Consider the following 21,552-nt stretch of genomic DNA (forward strand, 5'->3'; position numbering starts at 1 on the left):
GCAGTGCTACAAAGGTTTGTTTACATTTGTTGGTGGGACAGTAGTTCATGAGTTGATTGCTTGAAAAAGCATTAGATTAGTTATTGGAAAAGCTCATCAATGCAGTATCTGCAACCAAACTAACTCCTACTGCGAAATGTCAAATAATTTTTTTAAGTTAAACTTCTTTGGGTCTTTGGGTGCAATAGGAGTAAAATTTCAAGGCCAAATTTTAATGCAACCTTTTTGTGAAACATTGTTGAGAAATATTTCTGATGCAAAAAGTATGCAGAAAAGGTTGCAGATGGTGCAGAGAACTTGTTGGGCCTTGATCACTTGAGCGGGCTCCACGTTGTGGCGTGCGGCTCAGGTTGAACCCTGCCATGCTGCAGGGATAGGTGGGTCGTGGTGGTAGGGACCCGCCTGGCCTGATGCCACCCGACTTGCAGGCCGCTAGTAAGGGAGTATTTGTGGTTATTGTTGTGCACTGTGCCACAGGCCATATTTGCAAGAAAATGGGTTTGTTACAAGTATGTATTATTTTAATTATTTGTGTAAATCAGTATTCTTAAACAGTGTTGTATAAGTATTGTTTTAGTTGTGTAACTAAATATTTTTGAAGTGAAACTTCATTTTGTGCAATGACAGTGAAATTTCAATTATAGTTTCAAAATCGAATTTTAATGCGCTTTTATGAAACATTGTTTTCAAACGTTTCTGACACCAAAGAGATATAAAGAGAACACTTAAGAATCTATGTTTGAATTTCCAAAGAAGTTTCACTTCTATCACGTGTACTGAGTAACATGTGCTCTTTTTTTTTAGTTGACAATTTTTTTCTTTAATAATTTTTATTGCTGTAACTTAAGGGCTCAGTTCACAACCACACCAGCCAAATGGCAGTATGGAAAAGGGATGTGATTCAGTCTGATTTTATGATATAACTTTCAGACATACATTGAAAATTTCCATTTTTTATTTGTTTTCAATGTTTCATTATGGAAAGTTAAGTTTTTGTTGTGTCACAGTTTTCCGACCATATTATACTGCCTCAAAAATGAGATAGCATCATTGTTTACACCTTGATCTTATGAAAAAACAGTGGTGATGACATCAAAATTCATTAATTACAGTAGGTGCAAATAATTTTCTTAATGCAAGTTTTGGCAAAACCTGACGTGTAGGCTGCCATGATTCTTTGGTCATATGATATCTGAAGGAGAAGGGCAGGGGGAGGGGGGATAGCATTGTTGTCACTACGCCCGCTGCCATGCCTACATCTGCGACAGTACACTTGTCACTCCTTGTGATAGTGTTCTAATCAGCTCAGTTGCTTGCTATGCTACAGATATGGGATGCAAATGATGTAAATACGCAAACTTCAAACTGTATTAACGTATTTCCATAATAGAAATCATGTCTAAATTTTTTTGGTGAGTTGTGATGCAAATATACTTCCAGGTACAAAATTGTCAGCATAATAAGATGTAAACCTACAATTCTGTAGTTAGATTATCAGATTTGAGAGCAAAACATCACAAGAAAGATTTTTTTTACTTATCAATAATATATTACAATTATGTATTAAAATTTTATCAGCATGTCTGGTAGTTTTGTACATCATTTTTAAAGCCATTTAAAGTAATAATTGCTTAATTTCAACTTGTTGGCTACATTAATTTAAGTATTTATTAGTTTTTTATACTTTATTTTGCAGTATTCCTTTAATTTCCAATACTTTTAAATAGGGATTTTTCTAACAGCTATGCAGCTGTCTCACGATAATGCAGTAGCAATTAATAGAGGGATAAAAGAGGGAAAGAACTGTGTTTGTGTAGAAGAAAGATTATATGGTAAATAGGGATAAAACAAACATAACACCAAAATACAAGTCAATATATTGCAAAACACCGAAATGCAAGGTTAAACATTGAAATACATAAAAATTCATCTCACCTACATTACCTAATTATATGAGATAAAATGTTAAATTCAATCTGTAAATTTTTAGTTAGACATTTATTAAAAAAATTACATAATTATACTATTATTATACTATTACATTTATTTGTTTTATAGTTCAGATTTTTTTTAAAGTATACTGAAAAAGTAGAAAGTAAAAAAAGTTTTATTCCAAAAACTTAGCTATGTTTGATATATCACATGGAAATGTACACGTAAATTAGGCTTCCAACATTAAATATTTACTTTTTTAAGTTAATATTAATAGTATTGTAATAATAAGACACACAAAAAAAAATTCAATTTTAAAACTATGTAAGCACCAGAAAGAAAAAAATTAAACCTAATTATTTTTACTCTGTGTCACTGCTAAAAATGTTATGAAATTTTGGTAGCTCCAATAACACTGGACCTTTTGTTTTTTTACATAAAATTAGATTTATGCAAAATTTGAGTCTTTTGTATAGTGATCCACTATATTATTGACACATAAAACATTAATAAAAATGTATAAAATAATTGGTCAAAATATAAAACTAGATATAAAATAGGTATTTACTCTAAACAAAGAGAATTTCCCAAGGAATCAGATGTATTCTGTAGTAAAATATGCACCGTGACTGGATGAATTGTTAAAGCTGTGCTGCTACTGGTTGTATGGACTGCGTGATTGTCTCCTCCCTGCTCAGGTGGATGTAGCCAGGTCGTCATTCAGTAACCAATCAGATGTTGCTACAGTCAGTCGCACTGCTCGATGGCTCACAAAATAGCGACATGAAATGTAGTTCAGATTCAACTTAACATCTGCTGGTCTGGGCTGTGTTGGTATTTAATTTTTTTGAACATTGTTTTGAAAATGTTTTGACCACACATGTTGGTGCAGGCCTACAATGGTATTTTGAAGGACAGTGCTTTTTCTTTCCTTGGTTTTACCCAGTTATGAAATAACTGCAAGACTAGTCACCTGATTCCTGTGGAACATTTGAACTTTTGAACATAACAGCAATGTAATCGTGCATATCCTCAGCCAGTGGATAGTCCCTTCAAGTCTGCCAATTTCAAATTTGCACACTACTGTTAGTGCCTGTAATTTCGGAGTGTTTCATTTTCGGACATATGCTCCTTACCAAAAGTTGCTTATTTATGCATTTCCTAGCACCCATTAAATTTATGTTCCACAATTTGTAACCAGCCTGTATGTATGCACATAGGTACACACGCATGTGTATGTATGTACATATATATGTATGTATGTTATGTATGTATGTGCTTATGTAATTACATATCCAGCAGAAATAACTATCGTTGTAGAAATTCTAAATGGAATATTAAATTCTTGATATTGTATCAAGTTATGTAACTCAGGTAGTTACTTGAAGAGACAACGTTGTGGCTCAAATGCAATCTAAAACCTTTCAAAATTTTTTGCTCAACACACAATATTTCTTTTTTTTAATATTTCTTCAGTTTTCAAAAGCTGAGTTTGATAATTTACAAAACTGCCTTTTTGATTCTAATATATAAACTTTTTTTAAATTTAAAACACTTTAGCTTTCACTTATTTATTCCTTAATTAAAACTAAGCAATATTAACTCCTAGAAAAACACACATGTTTCCATTCAAAATGTAAAACTGGCTACAGGGAAGGTTGCAAGTGGTCATGGACAATCACCTATATGCCAGTCACTGCCTGTTCAGCTTCTGGACCTCAGTGGTACTATGCCGCCACACTAGTACTGTTTCCCCGGGCAAAGTAGGCAATCACTATAATCTTGTTCCTGTTGGAAGACCAAGGAAGACAGATGGGAATCCTATCACTGCCTTGTCTGTGGGACATGCCCGGTAGCGTTCACCATAAGAAACCATCAATTTGACTGATCAAGTGAGGTTAAGCCCCACAGTTTGACAATCCATAAACTTTTACACCAATGTGACAGTTGGCATGGAAGGTAGAGAGAGATTTTTCAAGCTACTAAATTAGAAAAGCCAAGATAATGAGGAAGCCAAGTTTTAAGACTGTGATAACACACCTCTTCATCCTTGTACCAAGAGATGCTCTCGGAGGTTAGAACGAACCAGTAGTCTCGAGATCCGCCCTTCATGATGCCCAGGTTGTGTATGCACATGTATCCCTTGCGTATGACCTGGTTGCCCAGCTTGCGGCCTGCCTTCACCGAGTTCTCCGAGGACTGCTGGGCACTGAAACAACCAGGAGACACACATGACAGTATGCTTGATCATGCATGCCGGAGAAGTGCAGCCTCCTCGCTGACTTATCTCTACACGGTTGTTTCTTTAACAGATCCTCTATTACTCCTGAGATCAACGAGAGATGTGGGGGAAAAGGGTAGTTGCAGCTCACAAGGTAAACGACCCTCCCAGAACTTACAGAACAAAATAACTTTCACAATAAATTTCAATAAATATTGAATTATTGTACCTTTTGAGAATTTCATTTTTTTCCAACAACTATTTCAAAATATATTTTCTTAAGGTAATCAAACTTTTGGACAATAAATGCACATTTCAGTGATATAAACAAAAATATGTTACAAATATACATTTTTTTTTACTGATTTTCATGACCTATTCCACAATTATTGACATTTTGGGCTGAAGTAACTTGGGTGACCAGTAGACACCATGATTTACCAAATATATTGTGAAGCTCCACAGTTCGCATCATTCTCGCTGGTGGGACATCATCATCTGGCAGCCTTCATATGCCTTGGGCATGGGACACTTCATTTTTAGCTGTGACTGTATTTTGTGAGGGCGTAGGCTGCTCCGAGGAGCATGGACCTGTGATACAATCGTTAACAAACTCTGCTTAATGGAATAATGTACTTAAGATAAGTAACAATGTTTATTTTGTATGGCTCGTGTGCTGTTGCGATGATTGTGTTGCGTTTTCATGAGACTTTCTTGTAGTTGTTTCAACTGAACAAGTCTGAAGTTACTTTGCTATTTTACAAGCATGCTAGTGACAGTGACAGTTCTTTGCTATATTAGTGAGAGGAGCTGTGGTAATGTGTTAGTTTGTGCAAGATACGTTCACAAGTATTGGGACGGGCACTTGCCTGCAATAATAGCTTTTCACCTACTTTTTCAATCATTTCCCCCATAAACTGAGAACTCTAGTTATCTATGTGGTGCAACCTTATCGAAAAGTGCAGTGCCTTTGGTTCTGAACAAGTCTAGTGTAAATAATTTGTAATTATAACACATAATTTTTATTTGTTAATGCTCACTCAAGTTTAGCATGTGCTAAATGTGGTGTTTGGCACCACAATTTCACAGTATTCCCATATAAAGACTCATAGACAATGAAATTTGCTGAAGTGAGACTTAAAAAAAACCAAGATGCTGCGTAAGATTAAAGTTCTATGACTTGTAGCTCCACTACTTTTTATTTTTTGATTTTTGTGACATTCATAGCCAGATCTTCAGTAACTTTAATCATTTTTCATGGCTGATGAACACCTTGTATACACAAAGTAAACTTAAACAAGAACCATGCATGCTATAAAAATAAAATAAAACTTGCTCTCTATTTCAACTTCACGAAAACATTTTAACAAAGAACAGCATCACCTCACAAACCTGTATTCTAATTTTTTTCCGCAATGGTTTTCATTAATCACTACCAATCGTAAACATATTGCTCACATACATTTCCATACATAATTAAGATTTCTTTTCCCAGGACTTCAAAATCATAGCATCCTCATATCTAGCGTTGTTCAAAAACAAAGGCATGTTTGGGTGGGCTGTACCTTCTACAACTTCTGCACTCAAACTTGTAGTTTAGAGGTGAAAAATTATGAATGCAAAAAGGACTAAGAGTGTAAATATTACCACTCAAACAGAATAGGGATAGTAAAATGCATTACTAAAGATGAATCAATGAATGAAAACATTCATAAAAATAAGGTTTTCCTTATCCAAAATCTTAATCTGAAGCAGAGTCATAAGAAAATCCAAGCTAGTAGTATTGTACATAAAAAGTGGGTTCAGACACAAACTGTCATGATCAACATGTTGATTCACATGTTGCTATAACACAACTGCTAAACTCACGTACTAGAAACAGCATTCCTACAGACAGCAGACGTTAATGCATGCTCCTACAGTATACAAATACACAGGAAATTTTGAGTGGTTAAAAGTGAATGGCTTATACCTGGACACATGAACGTTCACTTGAAATACAAGTGTGGAGCACCAGTGCCTCCCAAAACTATTTACTTATGATCTCACTTCATATAACTTCTTGATAGAGTAGTATCTAGGAAATAAATCTGAATGCTTTTTACAGATAGATAGTGTATTAGTAAGATAATGGTGAAGTGATTGAATAAAAAGTATTTTATATTTGAATGTTTCATTAATTCCCGAAATGGAAGATCTCTACATGGATTTGTTCAACTCATAATTGAACTTAAGTGTATAACTTAATTCTCCTTTTAAATATTTCTCTACCCTTTCCCCAGCTTAAAAATTAAATTACTTCTGGCTGATGATCAAGCATATATAAATTTGAATAAGGTACAAACATTGCTGATTATCTTGACATCTGGTTGAAATATAATAAGTTCTACAGACGTTATAATGGTTCCTAAGAGTTGCCTTATTGAAAGGACGAGAAACACATTAATAGACAAAAAATAATTGTCAATGAATAAAAACATATACGTAGTAGTAATAAAAACTGTAAAAGAATATCGGTAACTGAAGATTGTCGAATGCACCATAGACACACACTAGCATGAATGAAAGTGAAACTGTGAATCACTTAATAAATTAAGACTAACGGTTAATGACAATCATTAAAATGAGGCGTCAATCAATTGCGAAACAGCCAGAATTCCTAGAATCCATGTTCTACATTCTTAAATGTTTAAAAAGTTCTCAAGATGCAAGCAAATAAAGGTTGGCAAAGGTGCAAAGCAACAAGCTGCCAGCAAACAAAGTATCGTGAACTTGCAGGCAAATCTAACATACCACCTTGAGAAACAGTCCAAAGTGATTACCAGTCAGATAAATAAGTTGAAACAGGAGGTTTTCTGGTTACCTTAATTAAATGAAAATGCACCCAAAGTTGCAGTTGAGAGCAATTCAGAAGTTTGCGAACAAAGAGCAAATAAACTGTCAACTGAACCAGAATGTTCAAAAGGCCAGTGAACATTTATGAAAAGAGGTTAATCACTTAGCAATTATAGTGAGAGAGCAAACATAGAGACACTGGTGACTGATTTATAAGAGTGTTGACAAACTGAATGAGAATATAAGCACCAGGCCTGCCCACATCTTTCCAAAAGTTTTAACAGTCAGAGTCAACTCAGCCAACTAACAATAGTATGCCATCAATACCACTGTAGCCTACACCACCACCATCTAGATTATTGTGGAAGAAAAACCATCCTTCTGTGGAAGGCCGAATGAAAATAAAGTTTCTATTATTTTAAAGTGAGCAATATTTCAAATCGCTAGGCATCGCGCTTACAGGAAGAGCTTACTGGGAGGAAATTAAACAAACCAAATCTAATTCATATTAAGAATTAAAAAATGTTTTTGGCCAAATTCTGGAATTTCGAAATACAGGGTTTGCTGGGTACTCAACTTCATAATGAAATGTTGAATCCCACTTGCATTCCAAGCCCTTGAGTTCCACTTGGACATTTCATTAAATGAGAACCCATATCTAACTCCACCTATGACAGACCAGGAGTTTGTTTTCATATCACATCAGTTCCCCCACAAATACAAGCTACATTGACAGATAAACTTAATATAGCTTTTGAGAAAATTTCCAGAGGTTTGCACCACTCTATTTCCGTACAAAGGCAACATTAAGTATACCTTGAATAACAATTCAGAACTAGCACAATTATTTCAAGAGTTCTTTGTGCATAACAGTACCAGGTTGTTGACATTAGCTAGGCATGATTGGACTGTTACATTTGGCGCCCAACATGAGGCTGGGTTTTTACACACCCTGGGACTTGAAACTAACAGTCATCGAGAGCAAGTCATGAAATTAGTCCAGTATCATCGGTGACACTGTCTACAACATAGTGGGCCTAGCTGAGTGAAAGACCCATTTTCTACGTATTGAGGAAACTAGGAGAGTACAAGGTTTCTACAATTTGAAGGTGCAAACGTTGGCAACGAGATCCAGTACCCAGTGCCTTCAATAAACAACACGAACATCGCCCCAAACAACACAGAACTTCAGAGAACTTCACACTGTGGGACTACGTGGCATGGACAGTAAGGCAAAGACGGAATTTAGTTTAGAATTGGTTAGAAGAGTTATTTGTTTAAATGATGAGTAATGATGTTATGTGCAATTTCTATGTAGTAGTTCGTAGTTGTAAATTTTTTATAACAAGATAACACAGCCAGTACCGTTGGTGAGTATTTGTATTTATAATTTGTAATTAAAGAAGGTCTTTTTCAGAATATAAGAAATACTGTGGTGAAATGGGTACTGTGTGCTTTGGAAGTTTTATATGTGGAATTGTTTGGCCTACTGACTAGAGGAAAGGGTGGAGTTAAGTGTATTTTCGTTGTACTAAATGTCTTTAAAAGTAAAAATGAAACCCAATCAAACAAGCTACATCTCGGGTTGTGACTAAAAAACCATAATGTAAAAGACCTTAGAATATCAGGTTAAATTATTTCATATAATGGCTCCCAGTTCCTGACAGACCTATGGAAAACATTGTCTGGTATTTTCGATAAAGAGTTGGGATATATATAACAGTGTATCATATATCAGTGAATCTGGTGGAAAAAGTAATGAAAGAGTTGAGATATTTGTTTAGCGTGTATTGTAATGAGAATCAAAGCCAGTTGACTGATGTAGTGTAGAGGGAATGATTAAAATGTATATCATGAGAGCACATATTTCACACCTATTGAGATTATGCAGCAGACACTACCGACCACAAAACTTGTAAGGTTAATGTACAACTCCAAAAAAAAAATTAAGGGCAGGGTAAAGGAATGTGTGTTAATAGCAAAGAGGAGAAGAGCAGTTTTGACAACTGAATAAAACATCTAATTTTAATAGAGGTGATGAAGTGTTAGTTGCTTCACAAAGTTTTGTTTCTTGTGCATCAAAACTATCCACAAAATTTTTGTTAGTTGCTTCACAAAGTTTATTTATTTTCTTGTGGATCAAAAGTCTATCAAACTTTTTTTTATGTTGTGTCATGGACCAATTGTAATAGAATTTATTGCTGGACAATGTATACATGTGTAGGGCACATGAAACCAATTGGCATATGTCATTATTGAGACCATGAAAATTTAAATAAAATTAGGTAATGAATTATTATTGCTGTACTGTAGAAAATGTAATATTTGTTGATAGTTGGTGAAGGAGAATTGCAATGTAAAGGAAGATTTTTATTTTTATTTTTCAAGTGGTTAGCAGAGGCCATGCAAAGTGTCTGTCTAAGAAGCATTTCATTTCCTTGTGGCCTCTTGGAATTCATTGGACCAGTGGCGGCTGAAATATTTACCGGGCCCTGGGCCATTTACTTCTTTTGTTCCGGAGCCTTTACATTTTGGAGAGGGACCATACTGAGGGGTTGGGGGGAGGGATGATGAAATAACCTTCAGAGAAAAACAGACATTCAAAGTTCTGTAGCCATCCTCAAGATTTTTGAAAAAAAAAAAAATTATAAGAATAAACTCTTTAAAACCACATTTTTAAGCCATCATGGAACTTAAATCTTGAAAATGGTTTTGCTGATATTTCTTCTGAAATGTTGATATTCTTAATTAAATTTGAATAAATTTTGATCACACACATTATTAAATGAATATGTATAGGTCTACAATTTAATGACAGACATTTGCGTCACTAATAAAAGGGCTGGCACGGGAGCCTGCTAACTGCGAGGCCCTGGAGTCGCCACTGTGCTGGACCCAACCATCAATGCCAACGGCTTTAAAGAAGCAGGCTTTGGAGGTGACATTGCAGCCCCAACAGCTGCTGGTAATGAGTGCGGTGAGTGTGGTGAGGGCGCATGCAGCAATGTACTGAAAGATTCAAATTAAACATAATTTGCAGCTTTCAGGACTATGTTGAAGCCAACAGTGAGGTTCTGCCTCGTGAGTCTCTGAGTGCTGAAGCGATGTCAAGCACAGAAACAAATGGCATGGCTGCAGTAGAAGAAGGTGACAAGTAAGAGGAAGAAGAAGAAGCAGAAAGTGAGGCAAAAGCACTGCCAAAACAACCAGTTTCGAAGCATTTGTCTGAAAGAATTGAGGGACCTTCAGGAAACAGCAAATGAGCTCAATAATATTTAGCAGTAAGGCACATTGAAAATTTCATGCTGCAACTAACCCTAGAAGTACTATAAGCAAATAACATAAGACCAATTTTTTTTTTAACTTAATTTATAATATGTGTTGTAATTTTTTTCATGGTGATTTTTATTATTCAACATGTATGGAAGATATAATTCATTTCTTCTATAAAAAAATTAAACATTTTATTGTTATACAGTCTCTGGTCTTAGTTTCATAAGAAAATGTTACTATTTGTCGTATATACTATTAAGAAACTTTGAAGGGGAGGAAATTATCGTTTTCCTATCTAATAAGTTTTTTGAAGACAGTTTCTTAAAAACAACAGAGTTTAACAGTATATACACTAAACAAATCAATTATTTGAATATGGATACTTCAAAATAAGAATACTTCAAAACATATTCTACAAGAGAAGAGGCAGACAGAGATATAGTGAGTGATAAGAAGAGGAAGGAAAAAGGGGGTGAAATTAGAGGGGAGATAATTCACAACACCCTGCAGCAACTTGCAACACAGTTTCCAAGCAGCTGTCTTGCTGTGTTGATGTATATCCAAGACAAAAGTTTATAATTTCTAAGTGTTAGGCCTAGACACACGGAAATTTCTTGAGTAGCAAATCTTGAAATGCTTTGGTAAGAAACACCAAAATTCTAGAGTAAAATTGGAAACATTTTGAGTAAAAATTAAATTTCAGTTGTTTGAAAGACATACATACCAAACCAAGGGCTGTATTAATTTACATAAAATAATAAATTAAATAAAAATACATTAATGTCACTTTTACTGTAACAAAATATTTTCAGAGATGCTGATTTTAATAATTATTTTAAAAAGGCAAGTCAATATTTATATCCAATAAATATAAAAGGACCTTTTGTCTTGCAAAATCCAACCCCTCAAAATACTAGAAAAATTATTGTCATTAGTTCGTTTGGCTTGGAAATATGTGGCTGGGAAAAATGTAGTTTACAGGGGTGAATCTGCCCAGGCTGGCGTGAACACTGTCCCAAGACAGCACATAGAAGGAAAAACATTCTATTGAAGAAGTGGGTGGGAGTGATGAATAACTCGGCAGGCAGGTGGAGGAATGAGACATGGTGTAGGAAACGGGTATAAACTCTGACCTTGCAGTGCCCTTGAAGGCTTTTAGAGCAAAGGTGAGTGGCCAGAACAAAGGAAGTTTTTATTGAGTGCTGAATCAACATGGGCCTCCAAGATATGTACTTGGTTATCTTTCCTTACTGCTTGAAGGCAGCTTCTGCCATACACCATCGATGGGAATTAATTTTGATCCCATATAAAAATTTCTTGCTGCTTATCTAACATGTCTCAATTATAATAATTATTTCCTTAAAGATAAGGTAACACTGTGAACACAACAGATCTTTTATTTTTCAAATGCTAGTTGTCTGAAACGAAGATAAATGTATAATCTATGCTTCCCACTGCCGCAGGAGAGATACAGTAATAATCTTCTGCCATCAATTACCATAATTTTGGGTATATTGTACAATAATTTGAACACTATTTTGTATATTGTATCATAATGTTTGGCACAATATACCATATGTATGGTTCAACAAGCCATAACTATTGTAATCAATTTAATGATTAAAAAAATTTCAATAACTCAAAATTTGTGGAATTTTATGAATAGATACAAAAATTTGTGAATAAAAGCATTTACAGAGAAATTTGTGAGTGACTCACGAGTCAAAAATAATTGAAAACATATTTAAATTTACTTTCATTAACAGACATTTCCCACTGTTTAGTAGTGTTTGTTAATTTTTCGCAAATTTGTGAGTTGCATTTTTCCGGGTCTAGTTATGCCTGGTCTTCACTATGTTCTCTGTTCCCATCTCCCTACACTAGCTTTGCATGCATCATTCTTTTTAACCATTCTTTCATTGCATGCTTACGTACCATTGATATTGTGCTTCCTATGAATATATTCTTACAGTTTATTCTTGTTGTATTAGTAAACCTCCATCCCACTGTCACATGCTGATATTTTATTCTTGAGTTCATTATTGCTTCAGGAAATTCCCAGCAAATATCTGTTGCTGAACCAGTATATATACCAAACAATAATTCATGGTTGCTACAAGCTTGGAATTCCAAAATTCCCCGACTTTTCCAGGTTTTCCAGACTTGAATTGAAAAATTTCCCTGACCTTTCAGACATGAACAATCTTGCAGTGCCACTTGATGTTTACACTTTTTCTGCAGGATAAGAAGGTTGTAGGTGTTGTTAAAATATGTATCCCATTTTCATATTAAAAAATATGCAAACCAAAATTAATTAATAATTACATAATTACATAATGTAACCGCTTTTCTAGGAAGAGAACACTTGTGCAGGATATCAACTGCAACTATAACATTTTTACTCAGTAGAACTCACAATATTAAAATTAATTATTTGCCATTCTGAAGGAAAGCCACATTTTTGGAAAAAAGTTATGCAAGTTACATTTTTACTCACTGACAAGTTTTTTGCCAGTAGTTTACAACTGAGTGGTTAGGTTAGCTTTTATATATGTATAACACATTAATGTGATATAATAATCAGTTAAAACAGGTTGGCTGCATTTAAAATATTTTAAAATTGTGTAGATTAGGTTAACTAAATTAAAAATACTTTGAATATATTTGAACAATTGATTATAAATTACCTACTCTAAAATTTGATGTTAAAATGAAAAGAAAAAAAAATAGTACTGAAGTAGGAATCAATAGAATAACTAGTGTAGCCAAATTCGTTATGTAATTTACATTACAAATAATATAAACTATAAATATTTATTTTACGTTTACCTGAGATTGCCCGTTTAATAAGTTGGGATTACCTGATTTTGAACACTAGTTTCACGAGTCACTTCATATAGACGCCCTTGAAGATTTGCTGATTATATACTTCATAGCAATCATGTTGTTTTTCTAGAATTTTTTTAATTTTAAATTTCTGAATGATTTCTGATGCCATTTTACTCCCCCATCCGCATAACAACATGAGCGATCTAGTTTTGTTTCATATATTTTGTTTAATATTAACACATATGCCCTAACTCTTCTTAATTTCCGGAATTATTGTGTTGAATTATTTATTGACGACACATGCCCATCAAAATAAATGGCCACATAGTAAAATCAACACAGTTTGCGATAAAAATACATGTTTGTAAACAATTACTATTGATTCTCCTGAAACTATTGAGTAAAGGCTATCAAACTTATATGTAAAACGTAAACACTGCCCCCCCCCCCCTCCCCCAGTTAACCTACGTGTTTACAAAAACAAACTAGAATTCACGAAAAAGAAAATAAACCAAACTTCAAAATACCAAAATTTCAAAATTTTTTGCAGTGTTCAAACGTCAATGAAAGCGGTTTTTTCCATTTCACTTTTGTTAGCACAAGAAGAAATTCCAGAAAATGTAGTAATTTCCCTGCATTTCCCAGAAATCCCTGAACATTTTAAATTCCCTGACTTTTCCAGGTTTTCTAGTCCTGTAGCAACCATGACACATCAGCTTTTTTTGGTCTTATACAATATTGTTTCCCTCCTCCCTGCATCACAAACTAAATACTTACATGATATACTTGTGACAAATAACATCCCTATCCTACATCTTAAACCCACTTATGCAATTTCCACTTCTCTTTACATTCCACAACATCCCTTCATGCCTAGACAACTTGCAAGTCATATTTCTCGAGTGCATGTACTGTATATGTTATTTTTGTTTTCCAGGGTTACACGTACAGTGTTTATTGTTCCTATACTCGTTATCTTTCCTACAACACCTTGAATACTGTACCTGCTGCTATTTTGTTCTTTTGACTGTTGTATGTCTATGATAAAATGTCCCCTATATAATTTTATGAGCTTAAACGTACATTATTATTATATTATTATTATTATTCTCCTCCCGTTCCTCTTCCTTACTACACATGTCATTTCACTCTTCCGAACTATAACATTCCGGCCATTTTTAATTTTCATCTGATTGTTCCTACGCTAATTTTAATTCTCTCGTTACATTCCTCTCCTTTTACCCCTTTCTGAAAGTACCCACCTACATGGCCTTTAAATGCTTTTGCAACCATGTGAAACACCTCTTAATCTTTTTCCTCCGATATGACTCGAGGGCACTTGGGCACTTCAAATTACCTTTCTTGACTCCAGACATTCCGGCTAACTGCAGCCATTCTCCCCTACCCCTCTTGGGGTGAGGAGGGAGAGGGAGGGCTCTAATGGTAGTTGTGCCAGTTTTGCACTTAGGGTGAACCAGAATTAATGTGCTGCCTCTAATAATACAATAAAATTTAGTCAATGAAATGGTTTGCTATTTATAGTCTTATTGTTACAAGCCATGGGACAGCCTGTGTTGCCCTGTGTGTACTAAGAGGGAAATCAGCCCTATTCCTCTTGTATATCATAGAGCCATGGTCATGGGGTAATAGACAGGTACTACAACTTCTATTTAACCCTGTGCATGTTCACAACACATTGAATGTAGGCCTGATTGCATATCCATGATTGCTACAAGCTTGGAATTCCAATATTTCCAGACTTCTCCAGGTTTTCAGACCTGAATCAACCAATTTTCCTGACCTTCCATACACAAATAATCCAACAGAGCCACTTGGTGTTGATGCTTTTCTCTGGAGGAAAAGGAGGTTGTTTATGTCATTAAAATGTGTTATTTTAACCTTAAAATGTACGCCTACCTAAATGAATCAAAATTTACATAAAAAAAACCTCTTTTCTAGGTAAAAAAAAACTAGCACCTGACTTCACCTATACCAATAACATGATTTCACTTGGAATAGAACTCACCCTATTGAAATTAATTTTTGGTGATTCTGAAGGAGTGTCTCTTTTCTGGAAAAAAAAAATTCCAAATTATTTTTTTTTAATTTGTGACATGTTTTCCAATCAGTCTCTAAGAGGCTGTGTTGATGCTTCAAACAGTTGACTAATTTAACAAGTAGTTAGGTTAGGTTTTATATATTACACATACTGTAATATCATAAGAACGGTCAAGTGGGATAGGTTGGCTACATTAAAAATATTTTAAAACAATGTGGAAAGTTGGTTTATTAATTTTGGTTTGGTTTAGTTAGGTTAGAAATCAACTAAATTTAAAATAGTGTGAATAGGTTAGGTTATGTTAGGTTAGTTACATTTAAAATACTGTGAACTAATTTGATGGTTGGTTATGAATTATTACTAACGTAGCAACCGTAACCTAACCAAATGCAAAATTTGATGTAAAATGAAAAATCAATAGTGCTGAAGAAAGTACTCCTTAAAATAATAACCAGTATTACAAAATTTATAATGTATTTGAAATTTTTAAAAATATATAGCTATAATAATGAATTTTGTGTATACATGAGGTTACCAGTTCAACCAGTTAAGAGTACCAGATTTTGAAAGCTGGTTTTAGAAGTCACTCACTTTATACTGATGCCCTCGCAGATCTGCTGATAATTGTCACATTTCTTGTTTTTTATTTGTATTCATTTTAAATTTATAAATTATTTGTTTCCATTTTTTTTCACCAGCATCAAAAAATGTGCGGTATGATTTTTTTTCCTTCGTATATTTTTTTAAAATTAAACACATAGGCCCTACTTAAACATTCAGTCAACACAAACACTGCAGAAATCACAAATATATTCTACTTGCAAACACTTTGATCTTAATCTCCTTCCTACGAAACGTTACTAATTGAAATTGTATCACATGCAATAAAATTATTCCACTATTTTTGAATGACTCAGAATTTTATCTCCACTCAAACGCAGGCACAAGGAATGTTCAGAATTACTGGAAATAAATTTGGTGTTGGATTGATCATGATAAGCAATGCAAGTGCATCAAAATAAATGGCAGCATGTCACCACTCACCCCCTCCGGCTAGCTCAAATTAGGTGATGAGTGGAACATACAGGTTGCAGGTAACGAAGAAAGAAGATATTTATATACAAAGTTTGATGTATTACCTGTTTTATTTATTTATGTAAAAATCACACCATATTGCGTACAACAGAGCACACACAAAAAAAATTAAACAGTACCTCCAAAAAAAGAATAAAACAAGGAGCCATCGCCAGGCCACGGCCTGCTCGGCCCGCCGCCCGAACAACGACCGCTCGGCCTGGTGCTCGGACAATGACTCGTGTTTTATTCTTTTTTTGGAGGTACCGTTTAATTTTTTTTATGTGCTTTGTTGTATGCAATATTGTGTGATTTTTACATAAATAAATAAAACATCTAATACATCGAACTTTGTGTATAAATTTCTTCTTTCTTCGTGACCTGCAACCTGTATGATCCATTTGAAGAGGCCGAGAGAATCTCTTCGTTTATTAGGCCTAAACGTCACGCCTCGCGCCGTCCCCCGTCCCCCTTCACACCTCTTCCCTTCCCTCCTTTCCACTCCTGGGTCTGTGACGCAGCGTTTCTTTTCCCCTTCTCCCCGCGCTGCGATGGTGGCGCCTCCAGTGGCAAGTCGATGTGCGACCGAGGCTCATCGCCTCTGGGCCTCTTTCACCTATAGCTTTGGTTGGGGTCGGTTGTGCGTTCGGTGGTGGTTGTCCACTCTCTTGTCTGGTTGGTAATGTATTTGGATGCTTTGATTGTCCGCGAGGTGACCGTGGAACTAGAGTAAATTAAATTGTGTGTTTCCATTATCTAACTGTAACGTTTTTTTGGCTGTCACCTACTGATAATGTCATTCGCTCCTTACATGGAAACACACGTCACTTGCCGACCTCAGTGCTGCAGGATGGTTTTGCATTGCCATTCTTTCTGCCTTTTTACCCGTGCCCTTTGTAAAGTGTGGTTTTCATAAGCCTCCTGGCTGGCCACCCCTTCCCCTATTTTATTATCCCTTATGGGGTTTCGATTGCAGGCTCTACTGGTTCTGTCACACGTGTATGAGACGTCTGTGTGCACGTCTTATTGCCCGGGTTTTCTTGTTTTCGTGCAGCGTGCTTAATTACTGGGTACGTTTTCTCCCCCCGACGGTCTCATATACGTTGGGCCATGCCATGCCGGTTTCAACATTCTAGAGGAGAAATTGGTCCGAGCATAGGTGCTCACCTTAACTTTGTTCATTTATGTTCGCGTTTAAATCACTCAGTAGTACCTTCATAATCAGTAACTTGTTATTTTTTGTACTTGTGCACGTTCACCTGTATTCATTATTCCAAATATATATATATGTGTGTGTGTGTGTGTGTGTGTGTGTGTGTGTGTGTATATATGTGTATAAGGATACTTAATAATATAATAGTCTCATGTTACTTATGATCCCGTCTAATTTTATACTCTTTGAAGTACACCTCTAAACTAGCTGCAACATGTTCTACTAGAAGAACCCCCCCCCCTTCCTATGTTGTTATTCTTGCTGGCCCATTGCCGGGTGCAGTGATTAGCAGGTTGAAGCTTTCTTCACACTCATCACCAAATTTGAGCTAGCCGGAGGTAGTGAGTGGTAACAATTGGCGCCCCAGTTGGCGTCATAACAAAACATAGAATAATATTTAATCATTTTTATTGAATTATCACTATTTTGTATGGATACAAAGGAGTCTAATGAAATCTACAAGTTAATTGATAAATTTACTTTTATTTGCCCTCATTAATTCAAATATGTTTATTACTTTAACAAAGAGATTATTTTAATTATAACTTTTATACATGTTTGCTATTTAACTTCTTCCAATCTGTGTTATTCTGTTAAGGATAGGATGATGATAGGAAAAGTAGGAAACGAATGGGAGTGTTTCAAGTTTAATGTGCCTCGAAACAGTCAAATCGATGGTTGTTCCAATCGAGTGGAAGAGAGATAGATGCGGCGCAAGTGTACGAGTGTAACGGGACAAGAGTAACGGGACACTTTTTCGTGCGTTCAGCCGGCGTCCATCGATTTATTAGACGTTGTCACGTCAAAAATTAAACTGTACGTTCCGATAAGAATAAACCACGAGCCACCGCCCGGCCACGGGCTGCTGGGCCCGCCGCCCAAACGACTGCTCGTCCTGGTGCTCGGACAATGAGTGATATTACAGCCTTCCTTCCCTTTGTGCGGGCAGTGTTCTGGGCTCGCTGACGTAATTTTCAGCCCATCACGGCGCATGGCAACAGAGGCTCAACAAAATGCTTACTTCTGTTCCCACAACGCAGCGATTTTGTCTCTTTCTCACACTCCCGTGACCGTGACTCACATGCCTAGCGTGTGAAACAAAGCCTCGGTCGTGGAAATAACGAAGGAAAATCACGTCAGCATGCCTTCCCACACAAAGAAGCCAGCAAAAAAATTACTTCAAAAATAAACTTATGAATTTTGAAAATAAAAACAATAAACCTGGAGAATTACGTTTACAATAACTTTGAAAACAAAAAACCACTTTACATCATTTGAAAACCTAGCCTGAAATATGACAAAAAATTTATAAAAAATGATTATTACTGGATCGCATGATGAAGGCTGTAATCTGGGATGTTACAAGCGTAGCAAAAATAACGCTATTTTTGATTCATACACGTTTTTGATTCAGCTAAAACTTTTGAACATACCTATTGTATTGAACTAATAAGTAGACATGCAGGAATCTGTTTTGTTTTTTTACTTTTTAAACTTGGTATTTTCAGTGAAAAGCTTGAATTTTCACTAAATCAAATGGATTTTTTGATATTAAATGTTTTATCATTTTTTGAGCTACCTAAACACAGATAAAAGTTTTTTTTTATATTTCGCTTTTGTTAACACATGAAAAATCCCAGAAATGTATAATTATTTCCCTGACTTTTGCCAGTATTTTCTGTTTTAATTTCCCTGCCTTTTCCTGGTTGTCCTTTACCTGTAGCAACCATGATATTGGAGGCGATTAGGTAATAGCCAAACTTCTTCCTATAGAGGAAACTGGTCTCGAAAACTTATATCATTCTCTAGGTGTTATGACATAGGCCGAGGGGAACATTCGAAACAGACCTACGTAAACCTGACTGATGCACAGTTCATAAGATATTTTGGAAAGAGAAGTTTTGGAGTCTGAGCAAGAGTTGATCAGTAAGTTGCCCAGTGCTAAAAGTGAGTACCATTTCAGATAAGTACTGTGTTGTGCGGGAAAACTAACAGTGAACCAGCATACTGATGATAGATGGTTTTGGGTTTAATGAGTGCATACAAATAAAAGACTGTTGCAGGAATAGTTGTGGGTGTGCTGGCAGTGCTCTGCTGAGTGGAATTTTGAAAGTTAAAAAAAAAAACATTCTTATATCTGCAGCTTGTTTGACCATGTAATATATAAAGAATTATTGATTTTTTTTTTATTATTAAATAATGACCAGTCGAAAGAACATACTTACTTGGTTCAATTTTTTCCCAACTTATGAAGGGAAAAAACTTTTCAAATAAGCAATAGCTTTCCCAGCTCCAGAAAATTTAAAAAAATTCAAGAAATTATACAATTGAGTGAACATCAGTACTGCTTTCAACAAATTGATATAATTTACTAAACTATTAGAAGCTAAACAATAATTCATAAATGGCTTTAAGAATAAAAAAACTACCAGTACTAACTACAGTTAAAGTATTGAGTATTTTGTTTACAAACAAGAACTTAGCAAACAGGCCAAAAATTAATATAAATAAAATATAAAACATTTTTAGAAACTGAACATGAATAAATCCCTAAAAGGCAAAATACCTATAGAATACACATTAGTGATGTGTCGGTTCTACTTTTTTCCAGGCTCTCGGTTTGGTACAGGTTCTGAAAAATCAGTTCCCGGTTCTTGGTTCTCAGCTTCAGGTTAACCTCCACAAAATTTCAAGTCACCAAAGATATACGATACCCTAATAAATGGTGTATTTGTTTAACAGGACTAATCAGCGACCTACTGTACCATAATTTAGACCACAAACAAGTCACTTAGCCCCTAGGTAGCACAGTTGCTTCTCATGTCACTAGATGCTGGAGCAGCACTGTACTGACATGATGTGATGCAGCAATACCTAGTAATACACACTAACAGCTTTCTTTTTGCTGGATCATTATTTAATATAGACACACCAATAAAAAATTGCTTGAGAAAAATTTAAATATTTGTTCACAAGAGATTAAATAATTTATAAAAAAATAAATAAAACTAATAAGCAAGTAATGTATCTATTTTAATGGGGAAGGGATGGCACATACAATATAACAGAGGTATGTTTAAGCAGTATATTAATACATGATATGTTGCTTGTATTACAAATATAAGTAGAGACCCATAAATTTCTTGAGAAGCAAGTTTTAAAATTTTTGGGTGACAGACAACAAATCTTGGGTGAAACTGGAGGAATTTCCAAGTAAAAAATGCATTTTTTTTAGTTAAAGGACATACATTACAAATGAAGTGACATGTTAATTTATATAAATATAACATTAAAAATTATATAAGAAAAACTTATTTGATAAAAGTGAATATATAATTATATACATGAAAAAATGAAATAACCCTTTATCTTGCAAAACCCAACTCTTCAGAATAATGGAATTATTATTGTCGTTTAGCTTGAAAACCTGTGGCTGAGGAAAATGAAGTCAACTCGGGTGGAAGTGCTGAAGGCTGGAGAGACCAGGCGTGTCAGAAGGGCATATGAAGGGAAAAACATCCTATTGGAGACGGGGGTGGGAGTGATGGAAAACATCGGCCAGCCAGCCCTAGAGGATTGAGAGAGGTGTAAAGTACTGGTCTTGTGGCCTTGAAGGCTTTTAAAGGTAGGACATGTGAACACAACAAGGGAATTTTTTGTTTTGAGTGCTGAAAGACAACTTTAAATCATGACAGTTTATTTTTTGATAAGTTTTAAAAGTATATTGAGCCTGTGTTATTTTTATATAGGTCTACTTTTAGTTGAAATGGCCATTCCTGTCTGTTGATGAAAAGAGGGACAAAAAAAAGGGGGGTCAAAATCTTGGCACAAAAACTATTTTGTTCACATTCAGGTAGAGGTCTGCGAGCCTAAGAATTTTACTTCGAGCCGAGCTCGAGAGAGCCTACTTGAAAGTTCTCGAGCTTTGAAAGTTCTCGAGCTTTTGTGGTACAGTTGCTCTTTTTGGAAATTATTTTTACCTTAAACTTATAATAAATTTATAATAAAGTGTTAAAATGAAGTGGGCTTATTAATTTTGGTAACTAATTACAGAGTGCATTTACATTTTGCACTGCTAGAAGAAAAGAAAAAATTTTGCCATTGAATCTTACCTGT

The 21,552-nt window shown here is 35.1% G+C and overlaps 1 protein-coding gene across 6 annotated transcripts in view; it reads right to left on the bottom strand.

The window, feature by feature from the left end:
• Window positions 1–21,552, bottom strand: part of LOC134527482 (dynamin) — a 269,590-nt gene that overhangs the window by 127,482 nt on the left and 120,556 nt on the right. For 3 of the 6 annotated variants that reach the window (XM_063360186.1, XM_063360185.1, XM_063360187.1), the window contains exons 11-12: window positions 15,117–15,161; window positions 3,973–4,141 (exon numbers count right to left, since the gene is read on the bottom strand). In XM_063360186.1, the coding sequence (XP_063216256.1) occupies window positions 3,973–4,141; window positions 15,117–15,161 (214 nt within the window). The remainder of the gene's footprint in view (window positions 1–3,972; window positions 4,142–15,116; window positions 15,162–21,552) is intronic. The other 3 variants (XM_063360189.1, XM_063360188.1, XM_063360190.1) reach the window with 1 other exon arrangement.

The sequence above is a fragment of the Bacillus rossius genome, chromosome 1 (genome assembly GCF_032445375.1).
Source record: "Bacillus rossius redtenbacheri isolate Brsri chromosome 1, Brsri_v3, whole genome shotgun sequence".
Taxonomy (NCBI): Eukaryota; Metazoa; Arthropoda; class Insecta; order Phasmatodea; family Bacillidae; genus Bacillus; species Bacillus rossius.